The 26,042-nt window shown below is 38.2% G+C and overlaps 1 protein-coding gene across 1 annotated transcript; it reads right to left on the bottom strand.

Moving 5' to 3' along the window:
* Window positions 1–1,792: 1,792 nt before the first annotated feature.
* tab1 (TGF-beta activated kinase 1/MAP3K7 binding protein 1) lies at window positions 1,793–26,042 on the bottom strand. The gene is made up of 11 exons (XM_036570045.1): window positions 25,954–26,042; window positions 23,223–23,353; window positions 21,478–21,628; window positions 19,392–19,478; window positions 16,991–17,129; window positions 10,150–10,266; window positions 9,389–9,500; window positions 7,993–8,137; window positions 7,259–7,472; window positions 5,845–5,998; window positions 1,793–3,164 (listed from the first exon to the last, which is right to left on the bottom strand). Exons 1-11 carry the CDS (start codon window positions 25,984–25,986, stop codon window positions 2,945–2,947), a joined length of 1,503 nt encoding a protein of 500 aa, XP_036425938.1. The 5' UTR covers window positions 25,987–26,042; the 3' UTR covers window positions 1,793–2,944.

Genomic DNA, 26,042 nt, shown 5'->3' with positions numbered 1-26,042 from the left:
GGAAAGTCCTGTATTGAATTCAGCGAATTCAGTAAAGATGCTTTTAGAAATGCCCTCGAGTCCCACATTGAGACCCAGCCAACTGCAAAATAACAATAACAATAGTAATAATTAGCAGATTATTCAAACTGAGTCTACATAATAGAGTCACTTCAGACTGGTAAAAGCATGTTTTTGAATTCAAATGTAGGCAAACAGGTCCCCTGACATCTGCCGAGAGTGAGAGCAGTGCTGCCTATAAACACGTGGCTGCAAAACACATTCCCTTTTCAGTGTCAATATTCAGTTGAAGCTGCTATGAGTCAGACTGAGGCTGCAAATGCAGCCCACAAAGTGATATCACCATGCGGACCCCCCCAGCAGCCGTGTCTACAGCTCACCTTGACTACAAAGCTGACAAGAAAGTCTTTCACTCTTCATAAACTCTGGTTTTATGCTCCATTCCCCCGAGGCTTCCTCAGCATTTCACAGCTTTCCAGCCAATCATGCGCTACTGTTCTCCTAGCGCCAAAACCAGTCGTCTCGAGTTCCACAAAGATGACCAGAACTGCTACAACTAGAAAATAATGAATGGAATGGGATCTAATTGACTTATCCAGGCTCCGCCCACAAATACACTCTACTGTCACCAGGTCGAACGAGCAAGTCCTATTCAACCTGTAGAGGAACCATAGTGAATTTGGTATTTGCCAGAATACTACCTAGAACCAATAATGTAATAACGTCCCAACGTAATAAAATGTAGCACTTTTTCAAAAATGCAATAAAACCCAATAATGCGACTTTCCCATTAATACACTGGATTATAATGTAATACCTAATTACATTATAGGGACATATTACATTTTCTAATTAACTATATTTAATTCCTTATTAAATTTTTGATCAAGTGCGAAATGTATTACATAGTTTGGTTATTACATTATTGGGGAATTATTACAATGCACACAACCCGATCTATCCTAACATCATAAATTAGTGAATAATAAATTAATAAAGCACTCTAAATGTATTCATTTTGACAAAAAAATGTTGGCTTGTGAGCTTGCATGGCATTTTTTCTGTCTACGTTTTGTAAAGTGTGTTCAATCTGGCAACATTATCCATAAAAGAATGCATTTGTAGGCACTTAGATAAACCAATTGGCTCTGACCAGCAGGGTTATGCAATAGTAACCAAAATGTAATATTGGAGTGAAGAATGTTTACTAATTTTAGAGGTATCTTTTGCATTCGTTCACCAACTGAAAACAACAGGAGGAAAAAGCAGATACTAGATACTATCACCTGGAGATCAATACTATCACACTTAATAAAGTCCTTATAGAAGACAGCAAGTTTGCAGAGCAGCATGCAACGGGACCGCATGCCGGATCCCATGCCTAGAATCTTTGTTTTCCTCCGCGGTCTGTACTGCTGCAAGCTGCTGGATTCCATTTTCAGAAAGCATACCTGCTTCTCCAAACTATCTCGATCTAGCGGGGTCAATAGCCATCCTCCTAGAGAACCACCTTCCTGCAGAGCTCAGTTTGAACCTTAATGTGCTACACCTGATGCAACCAATCTTAGAAGACCTCGATCGGCTGGAGTAGATGTATTGGCTGCAACGATTAGCTGATGAATAGTCCATTAGTTTATTTAGGTTATGAAAAAAGGTAACAAAAGCCCTCTGTAATGCTCAATAACTCACCCCTGAAGCATCATTCTATGATCAGTCTTTTGCCCATATTAGGAACTAAGCAATTTTCTCAATGAGAAAAATGAATGGCATTTTTAAAAACTGCTTCAAACCCAAAACATTTTGTCCTGTGTACATTTTCCCCCAAATGTCAAAGGATTTTTATGAATTACGACGTTGTTTAGCAGTCAAAATATGAATGATGCTACATATATGCTACACACAAGCGAACACTCCTGTGTACTGAAATGACATTGCATGCAATTAAGTCATGTACTTGACTTTAACACTAATACCAGATACTAAAAGCACAGCCTAAACGTAACGAGCACATTTGACAAAGTTTGCTGGCTTGTGTGGGATATTTTCTCTAGTAATTACAGTACAGGGCACAGCTGTGTTAGCTTGCATACAGCAACAGTTGTATTCTGGCTCCTTCATGACCTCATAATTCAGAACCACATGCATAAGGCAAAACATTTTGGCTTCGAAACATTTTTGTTTACCACAAGGCTCAATAGCAGCCATCTATTTTTCCCCATAGAGCTTTTATTGCCCTCTTCCCCATAATAAACTAACCAGCTATTCGTATTGCCTAATCGTTAATCATTACATTGAGAAAATGTCTTGAAGGATATTATGATTTGGTTGTAATCGAAATGACAAACTGCCACCATGCTAAGGTTAGCTTAAGTGCGCAACAAAGTACACCTCGTCCTTCCTAACAGTATGAACTTTCACATGCATTTAAAATGAATGATACATTATTAATGCATTCCAAATAAAGGGGTTTATTTTACTGCATATAACAACAGTCGTATTTGAGCTCCTTACTGACTTCAGAACAATATCCGTACGGCAAAACACATCGGCCGTCGAACACTATTGTTTAACAAAACGGGCACAAGCAGTGATTTCTGAAAAAGGCTTTTTTTCATTTTTCCCATAGAAAAATATGCTTAGCTCTGGAGTTCCTGACATGGGCATGACACGCCAACTACTGAATGACAAATGACTTATGAAGTCTATGTTTTTATGACATGGTCATTTAAATGAAGGAAGCAATCACTTCCACACACAGAATTTTTAATGACTGCAGTGTGGCGACTGGGCAAAGTAAGAGGAAACTGTCCATGGCAAACAGTTTCATCAGTTAATTAACTGACCCTTGTTAGTTGTGACCCTAGTTAGATGTGGACTGGAGCTGAACTCTGCATGAAGGCAGATCTCTAGGAGGAGGGCTGAGCACCACAACCCACCCCTACCCTCACTGGGGTCCCAGCACACCCTGCCCTGGACCCTCGCTGTGCTCCGTCCCCCACAGCCGGTAGAACTGAGTGAAGTCCACGTATGGCGGCACGCGTCCCGTCTCGTCCGGTTGTGCTGCCTGGCAGCCCCTCTGGCGGAAGAGGCTGCCGTCGCCTGAGCTGGAGCTGGAGCTCTGCGTCTGCGTGTTGGTGGACTGCAGCGTGGCTGTGGGACTCTGCCTGGGGGGCGGAGAGGACACACACATGGGGACAGGGACAGGGAATTCACTGATCGGCTGTAAAACATCTACATCTACTGTTAGAGGGCGTAAGGGGGCTATCAGGCTACAGAATGTATGTGGATGGGGAGGGAGGGAGGGGAAGAGAGTGGAGGGGAGTTGCCATTGGTTATTAAATTGCTATTATGTGATGAATGTGTTACTTAACAGCATGGTGAGGGGCATATGATCCCTCTGGCTGATTTATGATGGTTTAATATAGTACATAAAATTCATTATGTTCATTAAATATTTCATGAAATAATTACTTGGTCAACTTTGTTATTATTTTCCAAAACTTTTCTTTGGGAAATAAAGCAATAGTTTAGTGAAAAATCAAATGTGTCTCTTACTGCTAAAAGTAGCCAATCAAGACTTTTTGGTGTCTGAAGTTTGCTTCCAATGCTGCGTTCACCATCATTTCGCACGTCATAGCGGTATAAGATCAGCAGCAGCATGACGCCATGCAAATGTTGGCATGGTGACAGTGTTACCAGTGAAAATGGGCGATTATCAGAGGAAAAGGCAGAAGGAAGCTCTGTGCTCTTATTTTTCGTTGGATAATACTGGGATTGTCTGGAATTCAACAAACGAGGCGTTTGGCATCCATGGCTCCCAAAAACATCAACATCTGGTTTATTTCACTGCTGCTGTTGACAGCAAAAGTTGGGAAAATTGAACTCTTGATGGAACTGCTGTCAACGGTGGCAGAATTTTCCACCGCGGCACCATTGAAAACAATGGAACATCCCCCATCTATCGCTCTCATGTGAATGCACCACTGTCTTAGTGTTTTAGCTACAAATAAGCAATCAAAATCTCAGATTTCACTGCTATCATATGACATAAACAAAGCTAAACCAGACTGGACCATTTGCGCTTTTAATGTAACTTTACCTAAAAAAAACAATGTCTGCCAAATATGTAAATGTGAATATAAAGTATCGGACAAGTTTGGGCACCCTTGGTCAAATTACATCTTTTCGTGAAGTGAACATTAGTACATGTCCTCTAGCTCTACAAAGAACATATTTCTTCACATTTTAATGCACAACTATAGAAAAAAAATCATAAAAAATGAGGCCTGTGCAAAAGTTATGGCACACTTTTATGTTTTACATATTTGTTTCCCCCAATATATTTAACTCAGCAAATATACAGAACTTGTGCAGCAAAATGCACAGAAAAGTACCATATTTATGTTTGCTCCCTGTAGAGAGTGTTTTATTCCCTTAAATGGACAGGGCCCACCGGCAGGCGCAAAGTTTATTACACTTCTATAACCTAAAAAATAGCTGAACCAGTTGGCTTATTATTCAGTTAGTTACTGAATAATAAGCCTTATTATGTATAAGACTAGGATTTTAAGGGGTTAACATTTTTTCCACTTACAAAATCAACAACACATGTAATTTGACTTGTCAAATGACTGTAGCTCCAATGTTCTAAAGAGGCAAACTTCAGACATACGTTGGCTAACTGATAAAGCGGAAATTTGAGTACAAGTTGATTTTTTGCTGAACTATTGCTTTTAGACAATGGCTGACCAGTTACAATGATAGAGTGCACCAACTACCAAAACACTTACAATCAACACTTTTCTGAACAACAGTACAGATTAGCACATGTAACACACAAGCAATGTGAAAATGAACTGTGTTCACTGATAGTCCACTTTATCAAATACACCTATCTTGTTTCTACACTCTGTCCATTTTATTAGCTTCACTTACCATATATCTGCCTTGTAGTTCTACAATTACAGACTGTAGTCCATCTGTTTCTCTGCATACTCTGTTAGTCCCCTTTCACTCTGTTCTTCAATGGTCAGGACCCCCACAGGACCACCACAGAGCAGGTATTATTTGAGCGGTGGATCATTCTCAGCACTGCAGTGACACTGATGTGGTGGTAGTGTTTTAGTGTGTGTTGCACTGATTAAAACTCCAGCAGCACTGCTGTGTCTGATCCACTCATACCAGTGCAGCACACAAAAACACACCACCACCATGTCAGTGTTGCTGCAGTGCTGAGAATGATCCACCACTCAAATAATACCTGCTTTGTGGTGGTTCTGTGGTGGTCCGGTCCATTGAAAAACAGGGTGAAAGGGGGCCTACAAAGTATGCACAGAAACAAATGGGCAACAGGTTGTAATTGTAGAACAACAGCTCCAAAACTAGTAGATGGTGAGCAGAGCTGATAAAATGGACAAAGAGTGCAAATATAAGGTAAGTGTACTTATTGAAGTGGCCATTCAGGATATGTATGTAATGTTGTCATTGCCACAATTTGGGGAAGGGTTTCCACATGTATGATGTGTGAAAACTGATGAAAACGTGTGGAACAATGAGACTAGAAACAGAAAAAGTAACACAAAAGTACTCTTATTGCCACTCTTATTGTTCAGTGTATATACACGTAGCTGATTTACTATTTTGTACTAATTGGATTCAAGAGGACAGCACCGGTGCACCCTTAGAATCTAACAAAGAGAAATAGCCGATAACCATAAGAGCTGTTACAGCTTTCATACTGGCCCACAATGCTACAAGGCTCTGCATAAAATATTAATACCACTCCTAATGGAAAACTGGACTACCACCACAAAGAGCTGAGCTGAGCGGGGAAGGAACCATTACCCTGGCGTTGGAGTGCCTCCTTCGAGGGTGGAGGCAGTGTTGGTTCCGTTAGTGAGTGTGCCCTGACAGGGCATGACCAGAGAGAGGGTCACACTGGTCTTACTAGTGCTCTGACTGTTGGAGTAGGGCACAGAGACTGGATAAATTCGGCCACCTGGGGGGGAGAAAGACACAGAGAGAGCGTGGAATCACAATCAGAGTCAGTTTGAAAAGGCCAAGAATGATATCACTCAACATTGGAAAAGTTTGATGAGAAATAACAAAAGAAGCGGCTGAATACTGCACAGTTTTGTGTTGCTGATATGTGCTATATTTGGTATGACATGGCATTAAAGGGCCCATATCACTGAAACATGAATTCCCCTCATTTTCTTAAATTACAAGAGCTTGATGTTGCATGTAAACTTTGTTTCAAAATGTATCATTCAGTCCAACAGTCTGATTAGAACGCACAGTCTTTAGAGGTCATGAAAAACCAAGAGATTTACAAATATCAACCTATTCAGTCTACAGTTTACAACCTATTCACACTGAAGTTAAGAGTGTCAGCCTGGACTGCTTTTGAAGGAGGCAAAATACAGCTGCAGCCAATCAGAGCAGAGGTCATTTACATATATCAGTCTTAAAAGCACAGCAACAAAAACAGCCTGTTTCAGTCTAAGAGATAAAAAAAAGGTGGAAAATGGTCATATAAAAATTAATTATGACTGTTTTCTGTATATAAACAAAAAGATCATAAAAGCACTTACAGAAACAAAATAAAAATGTCTGAAAAAAATCTGGTATTCTATACAATATAAAACACAATACTTGTATTTATACTTAAGTAACACCTAAATGAAAACATCTTTCAAAATATTATTTTCTATCATTTCAACACTGAAAATTGCTAGGTAGCAACTACCGGTAGGTGCTATTGTGAGTGAATGGTTAGACTTCTTCTGTGTCCTACAAGTAAAAGGTGAACAGCACCATCTAGTGCACCATAGAGACAACTGTTCACACTCTTGCTGCTAATAGTGGACGCAGGAAGAGAGCGACATAAATTGATTTATCAAAAATACTTCACAGGTGTTTTGATGATATCAAAACAAATATCTGATTTTGATAATTATCATTATTGTTTTTTCCTGCACAGGTCTAGGACAACCATCCTTTACTTTCGTGCCATGTCTGTCATTTGTCGACATTTTTAAGAAAAAGTTGGAACTTGCAAACTTACTTAACCTGTCAGTGCAGCACAGAATATGTATGTAACTCTATAATTAATCATGTAATAATGTAATTCCATTTAAATAGTATAGCAAAAAGAAGCATGGACGTGAGAAGGGCGTGAGTTTACAGGCAACGACCCGCACAAACATGCTAACAAGCACAGGGAGAGAGAAAAGAGACCCATAAGCAGTAGTGTTACCCTGAGTGGGTGTGAGTGAGCCGTCTGATAGAGGGTAATTAATGGTGCGGATGAGGAGGGTCATGTCCTCGTGCCGGGAGCAGTGCGGCGCTCTCTGCCTGCCGCTGGCGTAGGCGTCATGATGAAGCCGCTTAACGCGCTCCACCACCGACTGGGCCACTGCCTCCAGACTGCTCTGCTGGGCCAGCTCTGCTGCCACCATGGCAACCATCTCCTGAAAGGGGAATCATGGGAAATGTAGTATAGCAGTTGTGCTATATAAGTCTATGATCAAGCACAGAAATCTCAGCTCTGGCGACTGGCACCCTAAGATGGCATTGTTTCTATAGCAACAGTGACAAGTGAAAATGTCAGTCTTTATGGAGTGCAGGCCTGTTTTGAAATGAGTAGGAGCCTGCAAATATTATATTTATTACTATTGCTATCATGTAATGTACTAATTAAATCTCTTAATTCTAAATTTATTTCTACAAATTCACAAAATACACAAATGAGACTGGAGAAACAATTTGCACAAAAGCAGAAGACAGACAATAAAAGCAGTATTTTTGGGAGTTTTATTTTGTCAAAAATGATGGGATACTCTGATAAATATTATTACAATCAATTATAATTGATTCTAACATTCCAAAATCAATACAGATGAATCACCATCTTAAAATTCGACACTTCTTTTCTGTATTCCATGCCAATAGTTTCTATATACACTGAAACAAAGGCTTCCTTGAACACACCTGATTGGCTTGCTCAGGGCCGTGGGCAGCCTCAAGAGCCCTAATGAGCCCTTCTGACATCAGCAACAGAAAGCCCGTCACGCCCTCCAACGTCTGGCCACCGTGAATCTCAGGCTCTGCGATGATCGGCTTACTCTTGGCCGCACTAAAAAATCAACATGTGCAATTAGAGTCGAACAACATAATACACTAATCTAAACCGTTCATATGAGTACATATCAAAGTTTAATCTTTAAACATTCTGCACAAACTCTGCTATTTTACTGCTAAAGGGAAACTGAAAAGAAAAACAAATGCACTTTCTGTATGTGTGCTGCATCAAAAACCACAGCTGCTTTTGCCTTTCCGCCAGACGGCAGGAAATTAGAGTTTTGCGCAGAAAGTTAATGGCATCTAGAAGAGCTTAATGTGGTATGGCCACATGCGGTCAGAGAGCCAAGCTGGGTAGCAGACCACAGGAGAGAAACCCACATATAGAGAAAGAAAGACAGATGGGACTCTTCCACCTTCACATAAACAACAACAGAGAGGGAGAGACTCAGAGAAAAGAGAGAGAGACGGGGAAGAGACGCACTGTGACAGAGAGCACCTGTTACACTGTCACTATTTGTTTTGTACTTCTTACATATTTATTAACAGCAAAACTGTATATACAGTTGTTGATTTTCTAACTGAAAAAAACACATCCTCAACAGGGAACAATAAAAATATATGTTAAATATGACACTAGAACACTTTTCTACCCCAATATGTTGAATTCAGCAAACAAGCATTAAATGTTTTATATCATGTTTTATGCTGAATGTTATATCTGTTGTCCTTGTCTTTTTGTATGGCAATAAACACTGAATAACCACCTATGACATTTGTGTGGGTTTATGCACCAAAAGCAAATGTAATAATTTTTTACATGACCATTTCCAACCTCACATTATTTGTTGCTGTGCCTCTAAGACTTTTTTATAAATTATGTAAATGAACAATGTTTATAAACAAAGGAAAAAAAGGATCCAGTTTCACACGATATGGGCCCATTAGTATTCCAGAGAGAAAAAAGGAGCGAGAGAGAGATATGAGGTACGGAATGATCAACAGAGAGAGTGACAGTGAGAAAAAGATTCAGACATTCAGACAGATCAGATATTCTATAGTCTTATTCAAATGGGCCCAAAATAAAGACTGTATGGCTGAAAAATGTAAAGAACTGAAAACAGCCTGAAGCTTTTTTCATACACATATGGTACCTACAACACAAAACATATGCGTCAATGCCACGCTGGGGTCAAGGCTACAAATGATACACGCACACGTTAGATTAGCGCGTAATAACAGCGAGCCAAACATCACAGCATGTGATTTTAAATAAGCAGACTGTTTTTGTTTAGTCTGAACCCACCTCAGCACATCGATATCTGTGTAGTTGAATTTGACCTTATAGTCTCCAATCCTCCTCAGACTGCTCTGACCTGCTATTAGTCCTGTCTGTCTCAACCGAGCAGGGTCCAGACCTGAGAGAGAGAGAGAGATGCAGAGAGAGAAAAAGAGAAGACGGGGGAGAGAGACAGAAACAGAGGAGGAAAAACAGAGAGAGAGAAAAAGCAGAGATGATGAAAAGAGAAAGAAAGAAAGTGAGAACAGTGAGAGAGAGTTTATAAGTGAGAACAATAGAGAGAGAGTAAGAGATAAAGCAGAGATAAAGATAGAAAAAGAAAGTGAGCAAGAGAGAAAAAACGAGAGAGGGAGAGAAAGCAAGAGAAAGAAATAAAATAAGTGGAGAGATACAGAAAGAGGGAAGACAGAAAGGCAAAGGCAATGAGAGACAGATAAAGACGAGAAGGAGAGTGAGAGATCATGTGAGTGTGAGAATAAGGGAGAGTGAGAAAGGAGAGTGAGAGAGTTTGAGAAAGAGAGAATGAAGAGAGAAAAAGAAGAGAAAGGGAAAGAGTGAAAGTATAATATATATATATATATATATATATATATATATATATATATATATATATATATACACACACACACACATACATACATACATACACACACACACACACACACACACACACACACACACACACACACATACCTCCACATATAAAACCACAATAAATGCAGATGGATTTTTATCATTTCACTCTGTGTTTATCTGTGTTCACTCACCTAGCTGGGTCAGTCTTGCGAGCTCCTCCTCATTGTCAGTTGTGTGAGCGCGTCCGATCTGAATAACCTGATTCTGCCGATCAGGGGTACATTTGCAGAGCAGAGCACGATTGGTACCTGAACAACAACACATGGATATCATTCATTCCTAACATGGTGTTAATTAGCATTCGCTAAGAGTAAACAATCTGTAAAGTCCCTGTGTCCCTGTATCTGTAAACACCAACAAACTCTATACAAACTGAAATGTCCAGGGCATGCGTATACACACACACACACACACACACACACACGCATACACACGTATGTATATATATGTATATACACACACAATTTAATAGCAGATAAATACTACAAGAATTCCAAACTGCTGTGTGCTCAGAACTGTGTGGGTGTGTCAGATCGCATAATGATTGACAGTGTCATCTCCCTCGAAACATAAACAAGCCAGCCAACACCGCCAACGATACTAGAGATGGCACAGACTGCAGCCTCCCCAAAATAGAAAACAAGCTGTCTGATGGTCACTGTAGAGACCTAATCACATTTTACAGCCAAAGTTTGAGAACTCAGGCTTTCATCTTATGATGGGTAGATCATGGATCGTATTGTGTCTAATATTTGAAGCTCAGCACTAACGTTTTATCAGTAACCTATAGCAAATTTAGCTAAGCGCTGGGCAAAGCTCCTGAAAGTGAGGTCACATAGGCACCTGTTATGAGTCAGCAAGGTCATATCTGCAGAAAGTAGAAATTTCTTGTGTGCCGTATTGTGTGCGATGGCCGTAAAGTACAACTGCAGGGAAACATTGTAAGCCTACGATGTTGTTATTAGCATGCTTTATGTATGTTTGTTTTCTTTCATAAAAAAATCAGTTTTCGATCTGCAACAGTTTTACGCGCCCCTTTTTATGATGGACTTTGCCAAGAGACAGATGTGCTCCGGTGAATACTAGCATATTCAAAATATTTGGCTAGCCCTAAAAATCTCATCTCTCAACGATTTCCATCATCCTCCCTGTGCTAATCACTACATTCCATATTGTCACATAGATTACCCCCCACTATTTTAATCATCCTGTCATATTAAACTTTTCTAATGTCAACACTACAGAACATATTTCTTTAGCTCTTTGTTTCTGTGAGGCCTTTGGTATGTCTGTGTTTTGTTTCTTCTCTTTTTCCCAGTGTTCAACCTTCTTTAGAAAGTTGTTAAGACTGAAATAAGGACTTGTTTATATCTCTAAACTATTCTGGAGACAGGGTGGTGCAGCACAAGGTTGCAAAACCAGGCTGTAAAAGACTTTGAGGAGATTTTTTGATTCTTTTTTAATCAACATGACAGAGTATCTGCTCGAGACAGGATGTTCACTGATGACTGAACCACAGGCATTTTGCCTGGTTTCTAACTCAATCCTGGTCACCAGTGTTGCTTTTACTCTGTTATTATGATGCACACTTTGTTTCATTTACATATTATTTGCCTGAACGTACAATTGCTTTGTTTAAACCTGTGGGTTCCCTGAAACAGTCTCACCTCATCTTTTTTTAACCTTCTTTCTACTGGTTTATCCTTTTTTGTCCTACTTAAAAGCTTTCTTTTCAAATGCACTCTGCTTATGCGTTTTAAGATGGTTTGTGTATTTTATTGTTGCCCTCTTTTCAAATGTCTTCTTTAAACTGTTTTCATTCTTATGCTCTTCTAATGCTGAGAAATAATTTTTTTACAATCTATCAATTAGAATTACGACTCCTTTTTGCCCCACTACTTTTCCTTTTTTTGTGGTTATCACCATCACTGGTGTTTTAAAAGGGCCTAACCGATATATTGGTTTGCCAACATCAGCTGGTACTGGCAGCCAACAGTTCTAGCAGTATCAGGGAAAATGTGCTGCACGAAAATTAGTGTCTTTATCTTTAGTCACAGCAACACCAGATTTCAGTGACACGGCAAAAAACCTTAGGTGGCTTGTGCCACTGAGGATCCCAATAACATTTTTTAAACTCTGCATGAAGAATAATGAAAAATACTAAAAAATAAAGGGTGATTAACAAAAAACCACAATCACAAAGAATTTTAGATGGTTCTGCCCTCAGTCAATATTTAGAACCATGAGTTTCTGTTTAATTGAGTTTAATAAATGTGACAACTGAGAACCGACAATCATATTCGTCAGTAAACCATTGATTTTAAAACCAAAACTAATGGAGTTTAAAAATTAAAACCTAAAATATAAATATAACATTTTATCAGCCAATATTACTGGTTATCAGAATTTTAGCACCTTAGAATTGGTATTTAAATCAGCCACAAAATGTGGGCCTTCATTTTTGTCTCTGCAAATTTCCTAATTTTTTGTCCTGGCCAGCTTCCTATAAATTTTGTTGTGATGGGGGAAGTTGCCCTACAAATCAAACATCAGACATTAGTTCTCATTAACGTGAAAGTACTTTTAAGACCTGTTCAACTCCAACACTTCCAAAATTTCTGAAAAATTAAGTGCTTAAGATGTAAACAAAGTTTCAGAGCGGTTTGGTGTGAAATCTTCATTCTAGAGAAACTTACTAAGTCATATTTTTTCACTGAGGTGATGGTAGGAACCAGACATATGAAGGTTTTAATGACTTCAAAAGCTCCCCCACAGAAAGTTATTACAGTAAAGCATTATGAATATGCTGACTGATGCCTAAAACGTTGTTTTATGATGACCTTAAGGATGTTCTGGCCTAAAACAGGCTTGTTTTATGTGCAAAATAGTCCCCAAACATATTTCTTTTCTCTATTTTACCATTATTATTACATTACATACAAAAATTCAGAAGATACATGCAGGTTCACATTTGGGTTTGGATAGTAAATAAAATGGCTATATTTGTACTGTAGACATCGTGACTCTTGGCTCATGTCGGCACCACTGTAAAACAGTCCGAGTTGCTAAGTTTCTACACAATGAACCATTTTACTTCAAAACTTTCTGAATAACTTTGTTTACATCTCGATGACTGAATTATACAGAAATTAGGAAAACCTGGTGGACATCCCCTTTAAACCTACGCATGTATCCTTTCTTTTCCACTGGGGTGTCAACCACAGCTGTGTTAGCATCTCCATCTCAGCAATTTCCAACACAACATAACCTACGGCAATTTACCACTTTGACCCTGGCGTGACCTTTTCAAAGAGCGAAAATCAGAGTCAAAACAAAAACAACAACAAACAGAGGGGCTATAATGTCAGTGCAGTGAAATGCTAAAGGTCTCGGTGGCTGCTGTGTTTGTGGTGTCTGGTGTCTGATGTTAGATGTTCAAACCAAAATAGCATCTCGAACAGACAACAGAATTATTGCACGTAATCATATTACGAGAAAGGATTTTTTCCTCAAAGTCCCAGGAGAAAATGACATGATAGAAGGGTACAGCTGTATGCAATAGTTTGGGCGCCCCTAGTCAAATGACATGTTTTGTTGATTTTCTAAGTGTAAATAAGTGAACGCATCCTCTACTGAGAACACACTTCTGCACATTATAATGCACATTTACTGTTTAGTTGCTGGATTTAACATTTCAGGAAGCAACATAAAACTGTGCAAAAGTTATGGAACATTTTATATTTTATTTTTTATGGAAGTAAAAATATTTTAAACTCAGCAAAAAAATAGAAATTGTGCAATAAAATATACAGAAAATGTCATGTCATAAGTGTGCTCTCTGTAGAGAATTTGTTAACTTATTTTCACTTAGAAAATCAACAAAGCATGTAATTTAACCAGGGGTGTTCAAATTTGGGCATACAACTGTACAGTTGCCATCAGAATAAAACCTTGTATCTCCATTTTTGTCTTGATTTTTTTTTTTCAATAATTTGAAATATGACGAACGGACTAATAGAAATGGCCCACAGTGATTTGGAAAAAAACATTTACATTTACTTAAATTGCTAAGAATGTTTTTTTGTTTCTCCTGTAAAGCTACCATCTTTGGAGACATGAGGTGTTTCTACTGCAACAGTATTTCATCAGGTATGGAGTCAGGTACGGAGTTCACACCATTACAAATTTGAATTTAATTGCAAACATTTTTAATTCAAAAATATTTTGAATCTGTATACCACCTGAAACTGAATTCTTGCGGGCAAAAGTAGTGAAGCAATGAATCACTTCATATCCAGATAATGATGCTTGTTCTATGACAGGTGAGGAGCGAAACTTTTAAAACAAAGACGAGTGTATGTAATGAGTGAATATACTTTCTACATGCTACTTAAGGCATGCCTGTCAACCCCAGTAATGGCAATATGCCTAATACACTCGTGCCACTACTATTTCATGTAGTATGTCACTCACGTAATATCAAATAATAATAATAATAACAATAATCCTTTCTACTGATGAATGTGGTAAAGGAGGGAGGGATAATAAACTGCAGCAACAGATGGGCTACAGTAATTGCCAGTGTACCTGTATGGTAGGTGTTTATGATAAAATGTAAGAGTAGAAACAAGGTAGGAGCTGATACGTTGAATGGGGAAGAGATTTTCATGTTCATGTTCGACTGCTTTTGCCTGGATGTTATTTTGAAAGAGGATCTGAAAACGTATATTAATAATTAATGTAAATTAACTGAATGTTTTTTTAAAACTTAATTTCACACAAGAAGTTGTACAGCATTAACTGTAAAATTCATCTTGAGATTTTATATGGCCCTCCTCATCTGAAAATTCAATTTCAGTTCAGAATTCAATTTCAGATGGTATGATACAGATTCAAAACAATAACTTCAATAACCTCAAATGCTGATTTTTCCATTTAAATTCAAATTTCTCCATAGCTTCATGCCTCCATACATGAACTGCAGCAACAAATGGGCTACAGTCAGTAACTGCAGGTGTACTTGTATGGTAGGTGTTCCTGATAAAATGGCCAGTGAGTATAAGTACAAGGGGTGAGTGGGGAAGAGATTCAATGTTCAACTGCTTTTGCCTACAAAGCACCTGAATCTAATTTCACAGGTTAGAATCAATTACAATCAAATCTAATACTATTTGATAATGTACATAGGGGGCTGCTACACTGTGCAGTCCATAATGTAACTGAACAGTCACACACTCTCATTTTTTTTTTTTATTTTGGCTCTGTAGTCCATCATATAGCAACCTCATCATTTAGTACTCCATAAAGTCCTCTGGAGGATTAACTTACTGAAGTGGCATTATATGAAAAATGCAGTGGAATAGAAATATTGTTCCTTCCTGAACTGTATCTACTAAATTAGTTATCAAGCTGTGTGTTTAAAACTGTCACTTGTGTCTAAGCGTATTCCTTTAAAACCATGTAAGAATGCCATCCAGTAGACATGGACTACTCCTTTCTTATTATTTTAGCTGCCATCTGTCATGGCTACTTCTCTGCTGCACGGGGAAAATAAATTAAGCTCATCATACTGCTCCTCCTTCCAAACTGTACGAGCCAAAATAATGGATGAATTCCAGGAAAAGATGAGGTTCTTTAGTAACACGATCCCTAGAGTGTTTTATTTTCCTCTGAATTTGTCTCTTTAACTTGTAAGTGCAACGTTTGCTGGACTTTTAATAATTAAACTGTTTTATTCATGGTTCAGCATTTATACGGCAGGATGACTGGAGAGAATGCATGACACAACTGGGATAACACTGTGTATGTAAGTGTGTATTCACAGGTGCATGTATGAGCACATCACCTTGCTGAGAACATGCTTATATGCACCTATCAGGCATAACATTATGACCACCTCCTTTTTATGCTTTACGTTTTTATGCTCATTGTCCATTTAATCAGCTCCACTTACTATATAGGTGAACTTTGTAGTTTTTACAGACTGCAGTCCATCTGTTTCTCTGCATACTATGTTAGCCCCCTTTTACCCTGTTCTTCAGTGGTCAGGACCCCATGGACCCTCACAGAGCAGGTACTATTTGGGTGGTGGATCATTCTCAGCACTGCAGTAACACTGATGTGGCGGTGTTGTGTTAGTGTGTGTTGCACTGGTCTGAGTGGATCAGACGCAGCAGTGCTGCTGAGGTTTTTGTTATGTCTGATCAGTGTATGCATGTTTAAGGTTATATTTAATACAAGCTATATATATCCCCACACTTCCTGTAGTTCTTAACTGCAAACTGAATGACTGCATATCAAATGAACATTACACAACATCACACAGAAATTTTTATAAATTAAACAGTGTCAACAATAAAAATCTGTGAATATTTTTTCAGAAAGCTGACTAATTGACTAATTGTTGCAGCCCTATTATTCAAACACAGTACTGTGCAAAAGTCAGAGATTTATTATTTCCAGTCAAAAAAAGCTATTTTTATCTGAAAAAAGATATTAATTTTTTTCAGCATCGGGAAAAAAGCAGAATATATATATTTAACAGAAAACTACACAGATACAATAGCAATTACATATTTTTTTTTTAGTATTTAGTGCATCCACCCTTTGCCTTTATTACAGCATAAATCCATTTAAGAAGACCTGGATTCAGTTTTTTCAAGAAATCTGCAGGGATGGTTTTTTCCCACACTTCCAAATTTTAGTCTTAGAAGGTGGTTGTATTTTCTGCCTCTTACTAATCAAGTAATGCCACACTTAGTACTGAAGGTTTCTGCATAATGTTCACTTAAATATATGTTTCAGTTTTTATTCAGAAAGTGACTGACTTGAACTTAATTGCCATTTTGACTGGAAATGAAATAAACGAAAGGATGGACTCTGTCTTTAGCACCGTACCATAAGCAATACAGAGCTCATTTAAAGTGAAGTGTACGTGCATGCATCTGACCATGCATGCGCATTTGAACATACCCACATTAGCGATGTACAGCTTGTTGTTGAGGATTAGGGCAACAACCGCTGTGGCTCCTCCAGACACCTCCTGCTCCAGAGCCTTCAGCCGCTCTACGATCTTCTGAAACTGAGGAGGCAGTTGGTGAAACGGTACCCCCTACAGGTGAAAAGGAGAAAAGTCATGACTCAAAATCTGCATGGTCTCAACATTTATATGTTTTGCCTATGTTTCTGTTGGTTGTGAGAGTTGTTGGTGCTTGATCTTGATCTCTGAAACAACCCATTATTTACTGACAATTAAGAATGAATGAACCCCCTGAATCCTAAGCACATTTGTTAGTTATATTTGTTATATTCAGTTATTATCCTTAATACTTATTACTCAGCAACTGCTATGAGTTATTTAGTAACTATGAGTATCAACATGACTGCATGAAAAGTAAACACAGCAAAGACGCATCGTGATTGGATCACTAAAACCACATTGGGAGGTGGTCAGTGGATCTTGGCCACATTCAACACAAGAGTAAAGGGAATGTGTTTTCTATATCTCCATACAATTATGTAAGCAGAAATGCATCAATAATGCAAGCAAGTAATTACAGTAGCTGCAAAACTTAACTTAAAACTTAACTTAAACTGTTTCTGATACTGGGCAGCATAATACACCGGTAGTATTTTGGCATGTGCTGATATAAAAAAAAATATATATAAAAAATAAAAAAAAAAAGGATGATAATCACCCTCATCTTTTATCACAGCTTAATAAATTTAATGATATCGCATTGAGAATCAAAATTAAAAACATCTGTGACTGCAAACGTAAGTGTATTCCTCAGACTAAGCATATAAAACAGACTAAGGAATAAAACTTCTGCCATGCTCTAGCAGTTGAGACTGTTTACAAGTTCCAGTTGCAGAGTTGATGTGCGTGTCTAAGAAATCTCAGGTGAAACTGCAGCCTGTTTGACTGAACTGCAGTGACGGTATTTCAAAAACATCCACGACAATGTTGCAGTGTGTGTTTAATATCACAGTATACCGAATTACTGAATACCAGCACGTCTAGTAGTAACAGGTCAGAAACCACGTTTACAGAAGCTTACTGAAAGTAAAACAGCAAAGACGAGTGAGTTGAAATAGCTTGTTTTAAATTCACCACTTTTGTGATGTCACAAAAACTGATGCATTTACTTGTATTCACCTATTCTGCAGCAACAGTTTAACTCTGTCCATTTACAGTGAAGCTACAAGGTTTGTTTCAGCCCAGACTGCATTTTGAATGAGGCACAATACAGGGTACAATATTGCTGACCAGGACAGAACTCATTAACATGTGTCAATTTTAAATGTACAACAAAAACTGCCTGTTTATTCAGAAGAAAGAAAGAGATTTTAGAGAAATCATATAAAAAAATGACCATAAATATCCATAAACGAAAAAATTAAATGGACCTCAGGGAAAAGGTATAACGCAAGAAAAATGAAAAGGATATTGGTCTAATAATCTCAAATAGACTTGCTCGTGTGGCTCAACACTGTTTGATGTGCTATTATCATTAAAAATGAACATAATATGTTGCACAGTGTTATGACCCCTGGTCAGAATATTCCTAATGTGCGTTGGCTACTGTCTGCTTTGTGTTTGTCTCTTTTTTGTGTATGTTGTATTATGTACAGGTCCACAACTGGCCAAACAAGGGGTGCTCTCTTATACAAAAGAGGTCGCTGAGCCACTACCAGCTAGAAACCATGTTTACAAAAGTATATCGAGACAGTTATGAAAAACATCAATTCAAGGTATAAACAAGCTATTAGTTATGTAGCTAGGACTACATAACTTGCATTAATGCTACATGCATAAAAATGGCATTGCTGTAGCAGTAAAAGTAAAATTTAACAATATATCAGAATTAGTACTTTTTTCGGTATCTTTATGTGAAATTAAGACCTGCTCACCTTTTTAATGCCTCTACAGGAACTAAAGTTTCATACAACCCATGTAACATTGTGTGACTGAAAAAGTTAATGTGAACATGGGCCAGTAGCATATCAAATATACAGATACAGACACAACTGTGCTACAATGTTCCTTTTTTCTTTTCTTTTCTCTTCTCGCTGATGATCCTTTACCATCTAGGTTCTTGATGAATCAAAAAGGATCCTGCATGTTATTTGCATTTTAATACTGAACTTGCTGTGACCTACGCTTTTGCATCGGAGGTGCAGGGTGAAGCGGTTCATACCGAAAGCAGATTCTGTTTTCAAACTGCCCTCATGGGCAGAATCGTTCAAATGATTTTTTTATTCATGTATTCAGCTTGTCTGTGAAGGTGTGTGTGGGAGAAGAAATCCTTGAAAAAAAAAAAAGGTTTCCATGGGCCATTTCTTTGCTGTGCATGCGTGAGTGTATTCTTGCCTCAGGAAGTTGCGCCTGCAGGTTGGCCTTTTCTGCCAGTGCGTCATCTATGGTCTCAAAGTAACTTTTCTCCACCACATCAAAAGCCTTGAATAGAGACATGGAGGCAGGAATATTAACAAAGAGCACAGCAATTCACCACACTTCCATCTGAACTCTCCAACATCTAATTCAACAGATTTTAGCCAATTTGAAAAAATATAAAGTAGATTTAAGCTTAAATTACACTCAAAATGCTCACTAATGTGGTTTTTAGCTGTGCATATTAAGGCTACCTGATACGGTGTCTGACTATTTGCTATAGGAACAGTCCAGTGAAATATCAACAATTTACACAATTGCCCTCTTACCTCAAATGTAGTCAATCAGCCAGGATGTGCTGTGTGTCTGAAGTTTGCTTCTTTAGTTTTAAACTGGAGCCTGAGGCTGATGTAGCTAATGGAAGTAACAGAAGCTTATACCCCACCAATTAGGTAACAGTTTGTTAAAGGGTTAATATCATGGAAAACAAAACAGAATTTTCCTTGCTTTTCTTAAAGAGTAACTACACCCTAAGACCTTTTATTCATTAATAGCTGAAATGCATTGCTCTGTAATAATAATATACACCAGCCTTGCTTAAAATGTAATCAGATCTTGCCAAACTGTAAAAATATCTTTCATATCATGGTCAGTTCCGCCTGTGCAGCGCCCATCAGGTTCAACTCTGCCATAGGCATGGATGACGTGTCTTCGTATGTCACAGTATGCAAATCGGTCAACCAATTTTACCGCCCCCTGAAGACGCCCCACTCATGCCGCACTCATAAATATGAAAGCACAGGATCCTCGAGGGAGGAGATAACCACACTCACGCGCTGAGCTCAATACCCCCAGCACCACTGCAGTATGCCAGCAGTCTGTAACAACTATAAATAACCCAATTAATCTGAGCTTGGTTTGTAATAAAGATATTATGATTAGCACATTTATTGATAATGTTCAACATATGATTAGGTAACCTGAAGGAGTCTCCATAAAGCTGCCAGTGTTGCATCTGATTCACGTTTCCCTTCATAAATCGAATTCTCAGGTGCCGCACTCACTAAATAGAAATCAATAGTAAGCAACACTGGACACATTTACATATAATGACCTTTTCTGCCAGCTCCGCCCATTTAAAGTGAGGTGTGTTTCAGCCCTGACTGCTTTGTGAATGAGGCACAATACAGGGCAGCCAATTAGAACAGAACTTTACATATATTTACATATATGAGTCATAAATGCACAAAAATCAGCCTGTTTACTGCTAAAGCAGAAAGAGATTCTGGAGACTGGCCATGTAAAAATGACCATAAACGTCTATAAAACCACAAACAAATGGACCTCAGGGAAAAATGAAAAAGCAAGAAAGTCTAAGATATTAGTCTAGTAATCTCTGAAAGTCTTAAGCGTTTTCTAAAACTGTATGGCATACTTTAATCCATAAAAATGAACAAAATCTGTTGAATAACTAGAAATAGTAGCAGCAGCCATCTTGAAGCCTTTATAAAAAAATGTAAAAAATCTTTATAAAAAAAAAAAAACTGATGTAGTTTGATGCAAGAATGTGATAATTTAGGAATGCCGTTTGCACTTCTACACTGTTAGCAAAAAGGGCTCTGTCCAGTACCACAAAAGGTTCTTTGAACCCACTTTAGTGCTACACAGAATTACCTTATAGAAACACATACAACAGATTTCTGTCATAGAGCAGAATCACTTAAACACGCAAAGAATCACTTAAACGGTTCTTTGAGTGTTGCGGTTGTATATATAACCATGATCTTTGCTAAAGAACCCTTGAAGAACCACTTTTTAAGGGGGTGAGGAGACACTGTAAGCTTCCCTTACTTGGTAGTTAAATTTACCACACAGCTCCAAAGACAAACTAAAGAAGCAAACTTCAGACACCCAGCAAGTCCTGGCTGACTGACTACATTTAGGGGGAAAAGACAGAAAACTGGATGAATTAAATTTCTCACCAAATCATTGCTTTAATCTAGAACAAATGGACTGTCCCTTTACATAAGAATAGGGGAACAGGGCGTGCTAAACGTCTAGTTACCTGAGTGAGGATGCGTCGGATGTCAGTATCCGAGTGGCTGGAGTTGAGCTGACCCAGTAGTAGTTCTGCGGTCAGACACTGGGATACGAAATTAGCCACACGGCTGCCGTCGTAACCATTAAACACTCCATACAGGAAACAGCAATCGGTACTGCGAAGAAAGGAAATCTGCACTTTATACATCTCTGCAGTTATAGACACTTTGAAGGTGGAATTTCACTTTTTTCCAAATTTTTTCACATTAATTTTGTAAACAACGTCATTTAAAGTGATTTGTTTTGAAAAGCCCTGTTCAAGAGAATGAGAAAGAACTGTTCACAGTTGTGATGACAGGAACCAGGTTTTTGAAGTGCTTAAGGCCTTGATGGAGATTTTGAATAAATATTCCCTTAATCAGTAATCAAATAGATTAGATATTGTAATCAATAACCAAATAAGTAGTATTGGCTAACAGCGAATTTTAATTCTCTCACAAAGGGAAGGTCTTAGTCTGTCTGCATAGGAGATTCTAGACACTGGAAAGCCCTTGGGTTCACAGACAGGCGTGTGTACCTACTGCCCCAATAAAGAGAGGGGCAAATTGACCTTGAAAGGTAAAGCAGACTGGTAAAAACCTTTTGAAACCAGTTTTTAGGCGTGAGCTCAACATGCATGGCCAAATTGATGGACGAAGAGATACACCTATTAGAGAACGAGCTAATATCAAAATTTGAGAAGTAAGCTGGGGGGATAACAAATTACCCCAGATAAATAGTATATAAACTGTTGTTTGGAACACTGTGTTTGTGCAGTTGGGTCTCTCTGTGCGACCTGATGCTGAAATAAAGAAGAAGTCTTTTTCCCTTTTCCACAAACACAGCGTTTGAAGACTCTTTCCTTTTTGACATCTTTTGAGAACTTAGACTTAAACCAGTTATTAGTGTAAGTGTTTAGCCAGTATTAAAAGATTTCTTTTTATTCATAATATTATGTCGGAGGCCTGGGGTTGAAGGGGAGAGTCTTTGGTCCCGACAGCCTCTAAAAGCACCCTTACAGAAAGATATTACATAATTTGGTTTAAAATATGCTGATATGTGAGACCCTGGTTTACAATAGTTTTGATATGAGCTTTTGGCCCAAAAAGGTATCAATTCATATAAATTTGTATCAATTCATAGCAGAGAGGTACAAGCAGAGTGTTGCAAGACAAAATAGTCCCCAAAGAATTTTTTTCAGATTTCTAATTCTGTGCCATTATAACCAGAACTATCAAGATAAAAATATTGTGGTTCATGTGGAGCATCAGTTCATGTAACAACTTTCTGTGAAGGAAGCTTTAAACTCTCTGTGCTCTCCTACTGCAAACAATTCTGACTCAGCAAGTTTCTGCATAACAAGCCATTTCACATTAAACCACTCTGAACAGCTTTGTTTACATCGGAACAATCTAATTATGCAAAACCTCTGAAAATCTGTGGATTCCTCTTTTTTCCACAAAAGATGGTTCCTCAGGGGTTCATTAGTAAAGAAAACGGTCCAATAAAGAACCACAGACACTCAAAGAACACTTTGCATAAATAAAGGGGTCTTTCAGAGAGTTGTGTTCATGGTTCCTTATAGAATCATTTTCTTTGCTAAAGAACCCTTGAAGAACCATCTTTTTTAAGAGTGTGTGACAGCATAGCTGTGTGTTTAAAGGCAATGGAAGTAGTAACTTCTGCTTCAGCTAGTAAAAGATTTGCCCTGCAGGTGATGGTGGAGCTCACCTGAAGCGGAAGTGGCAGTCCTCGTTGGGGTGGCTCAGGGTGCTTTTGCCATCCGGGCCGTACACACAGTTCGGGGCTGCTCCCACCCCACACAGCTGACACAATGGTAGGTCATCTGTCCAGCTCTGGTGCTAAAACCACAGATAAGTACACAGTTATATGTGGTCAGTCTTAAGGAGACTTTCTTCTGAAGTATCTCAGAAGCATTCCCTCCATGTTTCCTCTGTAAATGAGCAAACAGCCTTAATATTAATAGTCACTTCAAGATGGAACAGATATATGAAAACATCCAGTGGATGTATCATCTGAATATTTAAATTTATTTAAAATTACTTTTGTCAGCTCAGTGTTTTTTGGCTATTTTTTAATTTTTTTTCTGCTCACTCAGTATTTTTGCCCTAATAAGATCATTAAACAGACATAGTTTAGGCAGTTTAATCTGGTATTTCACCAACAGTTCACATTAGCAGCAATAAGCATGTTAAAAGTGTGCAAAAATAATAGGATGATACTTGTTCATACCTGACTGAGGAATTCATGTCAAGATTGTTCATATCAGGAATGTAACAACAGCTCCTGCTTTGATTTTGTTTATTTATGCATTTTAATGATTAGCACTTTTACTTCAGCACAATTTTAGGCGCATTATTGATTCAAATAATCCATTATTCTGTTTGCATATTTTGTCCTCCTGTCTTTCTTTCCTACATTAAAAGGCCCATGTAATGGAAAACAAAACTTTCTGTGCTTTTTGGGGGAAAAAAGTTTAACATTAAAAAAAGACTTTAACTCAGTACACAAACACTGTTAAGGTTTCGAAACGTACCATTCACTAACTTAAGCTGCAAAATGGCCCATTTTGAATTCACTGGTTTTGTGATGTCACAAAAACCAACACATTTACATACACCTGCCTATTCGATTTACAGCAGTTTAGTTCTGTACATCCACGCAGAAGTTATAAGGAGCACAATACAGGGCAGCCAATCAAAACGAAGGCTATTTACATATTTCAGTCTTAAAAGGCGCAGTAACGATTCTAACGGATATATAATTATCACTGTCTGGACAAAACCTTGAACATCCACAACAGCGACTTTACAAGAGAAAAAAAATTGTTCTTAACTTTGAATGGACGTTACAGGAAATTCCAAGCTAATTTGATCACAGTGTGAATGAAAGCTGGCATTTTCGAGTGGTGATGTACACCCAGAGGAGGCTGGAAAATTGTAATGTAAAAATTAACCAACATTAGCGTCACAACACCATATCAGGACCCCAGGCAAAAAAAGATATGACAACGCAGAACATTAAAACCACTTAACTTCATTTCTCCTTTACAACCTTGTGCAGAGTTTGGCAAATATAAGTATGAGTTGCGTTACATGTTAGAGCAAAGAAAACGCTAAACAGCGCAGTGCACAGTATGGAGAGGAACTCATGCCAACAATGTGAACTTAAATTAGTTGACTTACAAAAAATCATGCAAACTTATTGCCTCAGCAAAATGAAGTAAAAGTTCTAGCCTAAATAATAAGTGAGTATTAGGTACTTTCTCATTTTCAGTGATACACACTTTTGCAGAAAGTAAGGTTAACTCAAACAGCTCAGTAATTTTAAACAGTGTCTAGTCAGCTGACTGTAACTCTGCTTTTTCGTGTTCTGCTTTCTGTTGAATTAACTTAATTCAAATACACTTCCTTATGTAATGCACTGGCATCAATTAAAACACTTTCATTACATTAAATCATCCATTTCTGAGCGCTTAAGTGGCTTAATGCATATTTGCCATTCTGTTAGCATTCATGAAGAGGCGGAACTGGTAAACCCGAAAACAAAACACTATTAATTGCATTGTTTTGGTTGCAAATATAGCTGAATTACAAAAAAAGCGGTCAAGCGACATGAAAACAGTGTATCAGAGGTTTTACTTTTCATTTTGGCACTTATTCCGGATCACCTGTGGAAAAATAATGTTATGTGTGGGTTGCAGTTCAACGAGGAAAATCTGTTTACGGTACTGCACAGCAGAAAGCAATATAGCTGTGCCTTTATTACATCTTAAAGGCAGGGCAAGACTATTTATGTCACTATGAAACAGTAATGTAATGTTTCACATTTTCCCACTGTAGTCACTGCTTTTCAATTCAGCACGAATTCCTCTCCTTACAGGAGGTCTGGAGAGGGAAGACTGCATTACATAGCGACTAACTTTATGATCATTAACTTGGAAATCATCTTAGCTTCATCATTTTAGGACTGTCATTAGCTAACTTTACTAGTTAGCCTAATTAGCCAGCTAACTTCGTAAATACAGTGATGATGATGATGATGATGATGATGACTTGAAATGATGGAGCTTGGCTAACGCTCAGCACTGAAGGCTGTAGCATTGGAAACATTACCCACATGGCATTATTACTAACATGCTAGGTTAGTAAAACGCAGATAACATGTCTCAGGGTCCATATACTCTCTATCTGACTATAAACTCAGCGCTAGTTAGTTATTTATGCCCTCTTTTAACTTTTAAACGCTGATTAGCAAATGCATTATGGAGCTAGCAGGCTAGCTAAACAAGGGCTTCCATGTACTGATAAAGATGAAATTCACGCAGCTGTAGATGACAGCGTCAAAAAGGCCAAAGCAGTAAGACAAATTATGAATCAGACTATTGCTAAACACAATTACACAAAGAGAAAAGGGCGAAAACGCCTATTTGTTGTCTTACACTGTGCATCAGAGTCTTCCGCTGGGCCGCCATGTTTGCCGTTTGGGGGCGAGTTTCAGTTTCTTTCCGTCCGTGTCCCAAATGGCGCC

Source organism: Colossoma macropomum, unplaced genomic scaffold (genome assembly GCF_904425465.1).
Source record: "Colossoma macropomum unplaced genomic scaffold, Colossoma_macropomum, whole genome shotgun sequence".
In the NCBI taxonomy this organism is placed as follows: domain Eukaryota; kingdom Metazoa; phylum Chordata; class Actinopteri; order Characiformes; family Serrasalmidae; genus Colossoma; species Colossoma macropomum.
The sequence above is the reverse complement of the archived record's forward strand: the minus strand, read 5'-3'. Positions and strand labels throughout refer to the sequence as shown.

Bases quoted from the DNA above. Each gene is read 5' to 3' on its own strand.
- tab1 (XM_036570045.1), bottom strand. From the start codon at position 25,986: ATGGCGGCCCAGCGGAAGACTCTGATGCACAGT. The intron at 19,479-21,477 runs GTAACTAGACGT...TCTCTATTCAAG, and splicing joins TCCGACGCATCCTCACTCAG to GCTTTTGATGTGGTGGAGAA. The intron at 3,165-5,844 runs GTAATGGTTCCT...TCCGCCCCCCAG, and splicing joins GGAGGCACTCCAACGCCAGG to GCAGAGTCCCACAGCCACGC.